Source organism: Mustela nivalis, assembly GCF_964662115.1.
Source record: "Mustela nivalis genome assembly, chromosome: 7".
Lineage (NCBI taxonomy): Eukaryota > Metazoa > Chordata > Mammalia > Carnivora > Mustelidae > Mustela > Mustela nivalis.
In genome coordinates this window covers 8870300-8880584 of record NC_139026.1, presented here as the reverse complement: position 1 = coordinate 8880584, position 10285 = coordinate 8870300, and the positions used below count along the sequence as shown (strand labels likewise).

Here is a 10285-nt window from a genome sequence, read left to right as displayed (position 1 = left end):
GCTGGCCCTGCCCTCTCTCTCGTCCTGGGATGAGACATGGAGCCTGGTGTTGCGCAACCCTCTGGTCGCGGAGGAGAATAGCGGAAAACAAACATGAAGGGCTGAGCTGGGGGAGTGGGGGGCCTGAGTTCTGACAGCATCCCCGACTTTATAAAATGGATATTTCCGTGCGACAGAGACAGGAGCCCGGGAGGGAGCTCTCGTTCAGAGCCGAGAAAATGCCTAGACGGCGTGTCAGTTACATTTTGGTGATTCGTCTCTCCTGAGAGCCCAGGATGGAGGCCAGACCCCTACTTCCCACCATGGAACCTCCTGTCACCCCCAAAGTATGTACACACACACACACACACACGCACACACACACACGGGCATGCAGAACACAACAGTAGGCACAGGAAAAGGAGGGGGGAAGATCGAGGAAAGGACCCAGGAGCTCACAGCCCCAAGGCCTACGTCTCTATCCCGAGGACGAGGGGTCGTCAGAGAAGGGAGGGACAGCCGCTCTGGCCCAGACCAGGCGACTGCCCCAGCTTTCCAGAAGGCTCAGGTTGTCAGAGCCTGAAACAGAAACAGCCTCCAGACGCCTTCCTCGGAGAACTCAGAGGTGGGCAGTGGAGGGCCCCACAGGGTTCCGTGTGTCTTGGGAATGGCAGAAACTGGGTATGCTGGGCGCATCCATAGCCTTTTCCCGCCTGAACACCTGTGTCTCTCTGCAACAGGTATATGATGGTCAAGTGAACAATCCCAATATTACCAGTCAGTTGCCCCGCGAGCTTCTGGGCTGAGGGTCCGAGGGCAGAGCAGAGCCAGGACTCCAGCCCAGTCCAGGAGGAGGCCCGGAGCAGGCATGGATAGCCAGGGGCAGAAACAGGATTCTGAGCAGGGAGAATGCGCTGTGGGGAAAAGGGAAAGGGACACTGGGGTGTGGCTCACACCAGTGAGGTCCTTCTCCCAGGCTGAGGGGAGGCCGGACATCGACCTCTGTCTCCAGGCCGTGAACTTTGCATATACCTCACGTTCAGTGGGTCCCTCCTGCCGATATCCCTGGAACTTCAGGACACACTGCTATGACGAAACCTGGCGTCGCATTCACCTGTGCCTCAGCAAATCTCCCAAAACACCATGATCCAGCACCGATAATCCTACGAGACCGGACATGACGAAAGGGAACCAGCCCGGGATTACCAGACACACCCAAGTGTCTATCTGGGCTCAGACCAATGTCAGAATGTTGAAACTTTTCAAAGGGTAGTTGTTGAAAGAAACTCATCATGAAATCACTCTTTTGGTTTTGTTTTCTGGGCTCTGACACCATCCTTACTTCTGTTGCTAGAAGCAAATCACCAAAAAATCCACAATGCATTCACTCAGGGCAGAGGGGGCAATCCAGGTAGAGGACAGAGTCTCCACAGGAGGAAGGTCCCCACAGCCAGTGTCTTCAGAGGGTAGGTTCCAGGAAGACCTGTCCCTAGCCCAGGGCCCTGTCACCCCAGGACCCTGTCATCTCCGGACCCCAGTCCCAGAACTTTGCCCATGAGCCAGGGACGACCAGAGGAGCTGGAAAGAGGACATGACACAGCCCGGGAACGCTACCCCGTCCTGGGCAGGGCAAGGGCAGTCTGTCCTCGCCCCTGGCTATAGGGTTTGGGGGCCATCCGCAAGGAGACAGGATTGGGACCTCAGCCAGAGCAGCCTGGCCTGGGGTCCAGGCACGAACGGGACCTTCCATGCCCCAAGTCCCAGAGAGACTCAGACTGAGCAGGGGTGCGTGCACCCTCCCCGGGGCCCTCTGGCTTCAGTCTGTGTCTGGGATCCCAGTCTCAGCTCCGCCGGGGCAGACCGCCTTGTTCTCAGTTTTCCTGACAGGGGAACAGGAGAAGTCCTGGCATGGCCTGCCCCTGCCCGGGGTTTGGGGTGGGCACACATCTGCTCTCACAAGGGACCCAGGTCCTCCCTTCCCTTCTGGGACCCTGGCGCGCTTTGAGGGAGAATTTCAGCAGGATTCCTGTAGGGATCGTTTCACAGGTTCACTCAGTGGTCAGAGGCACACTTGCGGGAGGGGGCGGTCATTCCCGTGGGGGACACGATTGCCCTGCTCTTGTTTGTAGCCTCGGGGACCGAAGAAAGCCGCCTGCATGTTTTCAGGTCATGGCCACATCCGGGGTGTCGAGCACGACTCCTGGACCCAGAGTTCACCACCAGGCTCCGCTGTGGCCTTTACCCAAGCATGGTCTCCCCTGGCCTCGGGGAGCTCGGGCCCGGGACCACACTAGTCCCTGCGCCTCTGCTGCGCCTCTCTGCTCCAGCTACGGGGGGTTAGGGAGGTGGTGGGAGGATGCCGGGGCAGGGGTCCTTCTGGAAGGACCGGGGCATGAGAACCGAGAGGGGAGGTCCACCCACTCCCACGCAGTGTCCCCTCTAGCTCCTGGCCCTCATCGCCCAGACTCAGACAGGTGACTCAAGACAGAAGCTTCGGGAGAAGAAAAATACCTTGTTCCCCACGTTGTCCCTCTGGCATTCCCAGGACACGGATCCTCTTTCTGCCCGTGTTCTGGTCGCCTTATTGCAAAGGCGACTTCCCCACATGGAGACACATGGGGCCGGTCTTGTCTGGCTCTGAGCAGGCAGCCAGGTGGCAGCGGGCAGCACCCAATGAGGGTGGGGGGTCAGGACAGCCTGGGGTCAGGGGATCCGGGAAGGATGGGGTACCAGGGGATTTTCCAGAACTGGAGGCCTCAGAGCTGTTGCCAGAGGAGCAAGCCTAGTAGGGAGTCTGCCCCCGGGGAGGCAGGATCAACGTGCCCTCCCTGCCACGGGGCCCCCAATGGTCTCCCCGCCAAATGTGGCAGCATGGTTGAAGGGGCACCTTTGGCCAGGAGAGCCAGTGATGCAGGCTCAGCCCAGAGAGACATGGGTGCTGCAGCTACTCACTGGTGCCCCCGGGAAGGCAGGGCAGATGTAGGAAGGCCCTGCCCTCCGAGGGCCACCAAGGGCCAGGGGCTTGTGCAGCAGGACCCCGTACTCCTAGAGACACCGTCTGCCCCCAGTATGGGCCTTAGTGCACAGGGGTCCCTCCAAGGAAACTTAGGGTGTGCGGGAACCAGTAGAGATCATCCCAGCAGGGTGAGGACCTGGAGAGACTTCGGAGGGTTCTCGAGGAAAGCCTGGTCTCCTCAGGGTCACATCCCCCCATCCACCCCACCACGGAAGGCGAGAGCTAGGGACTGGCTCGGGGAAATCCTCAGGGGCCCACATCTGGCCTCTGCAGCCCCAGTCCAGGTAGGGATGAGGGCTCCAGGTCATGAGGCCCGGAGACGGCTGGGTGTGCGGGTCTGCTGTGTGCAGAGGCTAGGACCTGGGAAATATGAGTCCTGGGCAAGAGTGCTGGAGACCACCTAGGCCCCCCGGGCACCGTATCAAGGCTAGAGGGGACTGAGTCTAGAGGATAGAGGACAGGGGAGGAACCTCAGTGCAGATACGGGGAGGGCAGCCTCCCATCTCTCTGGGACCAGGGATGCCCGCCCGAGAAGGAGGGGACACGGTGTCGAGGTTCCCAGCGTCAGGATGAGATCCGGCCTGGGAGGGGGACGAGCCCGGCGGCTCTCGGTGCAGGCAGAGGCTGTGAGTCAGGCCCCAGTTGTCCCAGGTAACCCCAGGACAGACACATCCCCCAGGGAGGGGCGGCCCTGGGCCAGGACTGTGGGTTCTAGGGGAAGCCAGAATGGGGGACTCGGTGGGACAGAGGGGCCGACCAAGGGGACGCAAGGCCAGCTGGGACTCCGGGACCTGCTCAGGGCGGGAATGCAAATTCCCCCTCATTCCTCGTGGTCCTGAGGGCAACCCCAGAGCAAGAGAACTGCCCTTTTGGAGGCCTGTATCCCCCCAACAGCGCTGCATCCTTCCACACTTGTGCGGTCCTGGCCACGTCCCATTCCCTCTGGGAGCCTCTCTTTCCCCTGCAGGTAACGGGGTACAAGTGCCCCACGGCCAGTTTGCCAACCTCCACTGGGTGCTGGGCTCCTGAGGGCAGCTCAGCCGGGTTTGTCATCCTCCCTTGGCAGGTGCAGGGCTGAAGGCTCTGCTGAGGCTCTCAGACCAGAAGCTCCCAGCCACACCCGTCCCTGTTGTGTGCAAGTGAGTGCAGGGGTCTCCCCCAGCTGGTCCAGGGGAGCCTGGGCCAGCCCCTACCCCTGCTGGCTGCTGAGGGCGACCCAGGGTGGGGCTCCCCAGGAGCCTTCCCTCTGGGGCACTGTGTCCTGGGCCAGGACCTTCCTCCAGGCCCGGACACCTGTCCTCTCACTTCCTGCCATGCTGGGTCCTGCTGCCCAGAGGGACCCAACTCTTCCTGGACCCCATCTGCCCTCGGTCACTCCTCGAGGCTTCCAGGTAGGGCCTTTGTCAGAGCAGAGAAACCAAAACCTAACTTGACCCTGAGGACTTAGGGATGTGACCGCTGGCAGAGAAGTTCCTCCTTCGTCAATACCCATGAGGGTGGCATGAATAGCCCGAGTCTAGGAAGGGGTGTGTCCCAGTCATGCCAGCTCAGCTACTTCCAGGAGCTCTGATGGCTTATAAGGCGCCTGGGTCCTTGATGAACACCCTGAGAGCACGGCATAGGTGTGACAAGACAGAGAAGTCGCAGACACAGAGCCAGACGTGGTGAAGGGACCGAGACATGGATGCCGGCACAGAGGCCCAGGACAGGTAACCCCAGCCCCCTGCATCCCCTCTGCTCCTGAGCTCCTCCTTGGGGCTGCTGGATGGGGACATTCCACTCCCACTAGGTCTCCTCTTGGGTCTCTTGGGGTCTCTGCTCTTCCTTGCCTGTTCCTGCTGGCCCATGCCGCGCCCACCGAGGCCCGTCTGCCGATGCCCAGTCTGCTTGTCCAACCGGTCTTGCCTGGGCTCCTGGGGAATGGTCCCTGAAGGTCCCCATCCTTGGCTCCCTCCAATGCCCTTGGGAGTCTATGCTTCCTGCTGGGGGATCCCTCTGAGCAGAGGGTCAGGAGGTCCCTTTCAGCTTTAAGATTTTGGGCCTGCAAAGGGCTTTGGTATTTTCATCCTTAGGGAAAATCCCACGGCTATTTAAGAAGTCGAGGCTCCTGGGTCCTCTTTTTGGCAGTGGTCCTGCACGGGTGTGTGTGGGCCTGCTGCGCACTGTGTGGGCCAACCTTGAACCAAAGGGGAAAGCCCCAGGTTGTCCCTCCATGCAGGGGAGTAGCTCCTCGGGGACAAGGATGGACAGCGAGGCCAGGAGATGGGATGAGAGCCTACCACGGGCAGAGGGAGAGGACCCAGCAGAGGGTCTGAGCGCCCTGGGGGACTCCTGAAGGTCCCCTGACAGATCACGGAGCAGGCCCCCTCGGGAGATCCCAGAAGGTGTCCCAGAGGGAGGCTGGGTGGATCCAGCAGAGCCAGTGGAAGCCCATCCTCTGTGAGTCTGGCCAGAATGTGGGCTGCAGGGGAAAGGGTATAGGATACCAGCAAAAGAAAGGAGACTGTAAGAACGAATTGAGTTGTTTAAAGATTGAGTATCTTCAGTGTTTTTTTAAAAAAACTATTTTATTTATTTATTTGACAGAAAGATCACAAGTGGGCAAAGAGGCAGGCAGAGGGGTGGGGGGAGCAAGCTCCCTGCTGAGCAGAGAGCCCGATGCGGGGCTTAATTCCATGACTTTGGGATCATGACTGGAGCCAAAGGCAGAGGCTTAACCCACTGAGCCACCCAGGCACCCTGAGTATGTTCACTTTTTTTTTTTTTTAAAGAGTTTATTTATTTATTTGACAGACAGAAATCACAAATAGATGGAGAGGCAGGCAGGGAGAGAGTAGGAAGCAGGCTCCCTGCTGAGCAGAGAGCCCGATGTGGGACTTGATCCCAGGACCCTGAGATCATGACCTGAGCCGAAGGCAGCGGCTCAACCCACTGAGCCACCCAGGTGCCCCAGTATCTTCACTTTTAAAGTAAAATCTCTCGTCTGTGCCAAACATCTCTCAGCAAAGGGCTCTCCATACTCCAAGGAGAGGCCACATCGTCAACCCTCCCCCACCCTTTTGTCCACAGGCAGCTGCTGGACGAGGACACCTTCAACAACGACTTCCCCAATGATAAATGGACACACAGGACCTACCTGTGCTACGAGGTCGAGCATCCCGATCAAGGATCCGGGATTCCTCCGGGCCAGGACAAGGGCGTCCTGCGCAATAAGGTGACCAGTCCAGCCGGACCGCAGCTCACTCGGTCTCCCCATCCTGGGATGTTTGCGGTAGAACGTTCTGGACCTAAGCGGGTCTCATCAATATTTCCCCTTCGGTCCCCACAACGGCCACCCCTCAGCCTAGTGTCAGGTGGGGACTGTTTCTGCTGTGGTTTCTGGCTTGGAGCCACACGTCAGAAAGCAGTCACACTGTCCCAGGGACGGGCACCACCTCCTCTTGTCACCGAATGACCCTCCTTCCACCCCCCACCCCAACTGCTGTGCCTCTGAAAAAGGGTTAGGACAGGCGAAAAGGCTTCTGGACAAGGGGTCAGCTTTTTCCCTGGCCCCTGCCTAGGGCGGCTGCCGGCCACAGAACCTGAGATCCGTTGGCTCTCGACGCTCCCCCTGCTCACCAGCAGGGGCCCTGGCAGGACCCCAGCCCACTGCTGGAGATCCTGCCCAGGGCACTGCTCCCCACTCCAGCATCGCCCAGGGAGCCCCCCTCGGTCCCCAAGTCCCCATCCACTCTGCCCAGATCTTTGAGTTTGCGCCGCTGACCTGACTTGCTCCAGGTCCCGGGCTGGCAATCGCTCCCTGGACAGGTTGCACCCATCTCCACAGCTCTGTGAGCCCCGACAATGACTTTCAGCCCATGCCCAGGCGCCTGTCGGCTGGGTGCCCCTTCCCCATTCCTCCCTGCAGAGTGAGCCCTTCTGTGTCACCCATGGGCTCAGCACAGGCTGAGGGCCAGGGCAGAAGCTTGCAGGAGCGCTGGTGCCAAGGTGGGAGTGGGGCTCGGTGGCGGTGGGTGAAGACAGGGCTGGATCCCTGCCTGGAGGAAGCCTCCACTGCCAGGGCACCAGGCCAGGGAACTCGGAGCTCCCCTGGTCCCCCTTTCCCTTTCCGGGGGCTCTTCTGCTGCTGTCTGCACGGCCCCGCTAGGTGAGGGTCCTGAAGCCCCTTCCTTGGGCACAAACATAGAAACTCCGTGGTCACGCTGAAACGTAATGTAATGCAATCTTTTCAAAGTCAAACTTGAGGCAAATCCCATGATAAGTGAAATCTCAAGAATCTGAAGAAGGCCCAGCAGGTAGAGCAGGATGCAGAGCCCGAGCGACAGAGGCAGACGCAAGGTGCTCCGTCGCTCACCGGACCCTGGGAACGTGCCCTAGTGGGCCTGTCAGCCAGTGGGGGGGAGCCTGGAGCCTGGGAACACTGCAGGGAGATCCCATTCGGCTCCTGCTGAGAAGGGCTCCCCCTGCATCTTGTGCCTGAGGCCAGGACCTCCCTGCCTCTCCCTGGTGCCCCCTCCCCCGTGTTCACCACCAATGACAGAAGCCTTTCCTGCCTCTTGTGCGCCCAGAGTGACCGGGACCCCAAGCTCTCCCGCCATGCGGAGTCCTTCCTGCTAGAGCAGATCCAGTCCTGGAACCTGGACCCGGAACACCAGTACAGGGTCACCTGCTTTCTCTCCTGGAGCCCCTGTGCTGATTGTGCCCAGCGTATGGCTGAGTTTCTGGGGGACAATAGCCACGTGAGCCTGAACCTCTATGCCTCCCGCATCTACAGCCTGGGACAGTATGAGCAGGGGCTGCGCACCCTGAAGAGGGCTGGGGCCAGCATCGCCATCATGACCGCCAGGGGTCAGTGTGGGCCTCCTGCAGGGCACAGGGGTGGTGGGGGGACGGTAGGGAGAGGCCTGGGGGGGGTGCTATGGGGGAGGACAAGAGTAGTGTCCCTAGGGGTCCCCCTGTGGGCTGGCTGCGGAGGGGAGGCTAGGGTGCCTGGACAGCAGAGGACAGCAGGGTCGCTGAGAAGAGAGAGGTCAGCGCAGGACAGGTGTGTGCAGAAGGGCAGGGGGGAATGGTGGGTGGGCATGCCAGGGAGACTGGGGTTTGCAGGAAGAAGGGAGGCCAGGCTGGCTGAGGTTCCAGCCTGAAGACAGAGTCCCGGGGTTGGGGGGTTCAGGGAGTCCCCCAGAGGGGAGAGAGCAGGGGTATAGCTAGGAGGGACACAGCCTGTCATTGAGAGTCAGACCTGAGGGGGCGCCCAGGCCTTCCCAGAGCAGAGCTCACATCCCTCTCCGGCCCCTCTGCAGAGTTTGAGCACTGCTGGGACACCTTCGTGTTCCACCAGGGAAGAAGTTTCCAGCCCTGGGAGGGTCTGGACAAGGAGAGTCAGAAATTCTCTGAGACCCTGCATCGCATTCTCCAGGTGAGGTGCCTCCCCCCTCCCTGCCACCTCCCCTGCCCTCCTCCCTCCGCTCCACTGCCTGGCCTCTCCCTGCCCCTCTCACAGCCTCCACTGGGTTACCTGCTCCATCCTGGGGCTATGCCACCCCTCCTGCCCCCTTGGAGAGATTCCTCTGCTCCCTCACCCCCTGGGGCCCCCTCCCTTCCCCATCTCTGGGGCTGCCAGACCCCTTCTCTGTTGCCCCCGCCCACCTGTCTCACTGCCCGCCTGTGCCATGCAAGTCCCCGGTCTCCTCCCTCAGCAGGAAGCCTGAAGGATGGACTTCAGTCTCACCAAAGACCACGCAGGGGAGGCCTCTGTGACCAGGAGAATAAAACACTTCCTCCCAAGCCATGCAGAGCTGCTCTCCACCACCCTCCAGATCGATCCACGGCACAGAAACCAGCAAAAGGCCATGAGCCCAGAAGAAGTCCTCTTGAAAGAAAAATCTGAGTAGATTTACTTGTCCTGGAAAATCTACCTTAAGTTCAAATATACGGGTTAAGATCATACTCATCGCTGTCAGAAGAGTTTTCCGCATTTAGAGAAGTGACGAATTGATTTCAAATGCCGAGATCTGAACGTCAATGTCAAGGATCTTCGACCAAAGGTTTTCTCTGGAAACGTGTCCCGAGTCCAGAGAGCCACAGGCAGATACCTCTCCCTTCATGGGGGGCCCTTCAGCGGAATCACACCAACTCCCTCTGTTGGGAGAAGAATCTGCTAAGCATGACTTGCTGGGGGTGGAGGGTTCTAGAAATCAGAAACCGTCCCCCCTGCCAACCAATCCTATTGTCAGGGACACTGATTTGAAATGACAGCCTTGCTGCAAGAGAATAGAAAGAAGGAATCTAAATACTGGGGAGGGACCCGCACACCTGAGGTTTGGGGCGGTGGGAGGTTCTCCAGTCCTCACCCCTGGGCTGCCCTGGGGAGGAAGCCAGAGGGAGGGGCTTCCCTGCTCAGCAGCTGAGCTCTGCCCCTTCCTGACACAGGGCACCTGGGGCAGAGTCCCCTGTTGGGGCTCACACAAGACACACAGCAGGGCAGGACCCCCACAGGCCAGGGTCTCCCTCCCCTTGCTCTCCGTGGTGTCCACACTCCCTGAGGGGAGGCCTGGCCGCGGGTGGGTGTGCACGAGGCCTTCCTGAGGCCCAGAGCAAGTCCGCAGTCCGTCCTCACCACCGTGCGCCCCTGTCAGGGCCATGTGGACAGAGGATCAGTGATCTGAGGTGGGGGCCCTGGGGACAGTCATCACACATAGGGGGCCTGAGGAAGTGAGGAGGCAGCCCCTGGGTCTCAGGGGTGACCGTGTCCCCAACTCCAACAAAGAAAAGCACGAGATGTGCCCTTATGGACCAGCTGAATTCAGGGCTGGGCAGCCCAGGGGCCACTGGCAAATGCCACCAAAGCTTCCCAGGCTGGTCCCACTGGTTGGAGACACAGAGAGGAAAAAGCACCACCCTCAATCCCGGAAAACCCTCCGCACCTTCCTTTGTCCTGCCCACCCCCGCCAGATGCCCCTAGAAAACTTTCTCTCTCTCAGACAGGACACGGGTGTCACAAGACTTACCTATGTTTCCAGCCATGCAACGGGCCAGTGGTGGCCAACGGGCTTCCCAGGGACATCCTCCACAGCCAGGCACCAGGCGGGGACAGGCCAAGACACGCCCAATGGGCGGGGAGAAAGTGCAGCTGGCGGGGCCCTTCCCAACCCCATACCTGTCCTCCCAGCATGTGCAACACAGTCTGTGCTGGCGGCGCGCGATGGGCACAGACGAGGAAGGGTCCCCTGTCCTGAGTCGTCCCCTCGGCTGCAGGGCCAAGTCCAGATTGCGGGGTCCACGGGCAGA

General features: G+C 60.2%; 1 protein-coding gene across 1 annotated transcript; it reads left to right on the top strand.

Annotated features, from left to right (window-relative positions):
- Window positions 1–4675: 4675 nt before the first annotated feature.
- Window positions 4676–8944, top strand: LOC309868883 (DNA dC->dU-editing enzyme APOBEC-3G-like; the record flags this gene model as incomplete). Its single annotated transcript, XM_082739025.1, has 5 exons — window positions 4676–4704; window positions 6065–6209; window positions 7564–7843; window positions 8299–8414; window positions 8695–8944. 5 exons carry the CDS (start codon window positions 4676–4678, stop codon window positions 8704–8706), a joined length of 582 nt encoding a protein of 193 aa, XP_082595151.1. The 3' UTR covers window positions 8707–8944.
- Between the last annotated feature and the right edge of the window lie 1341 nt (window positions 8945–10285).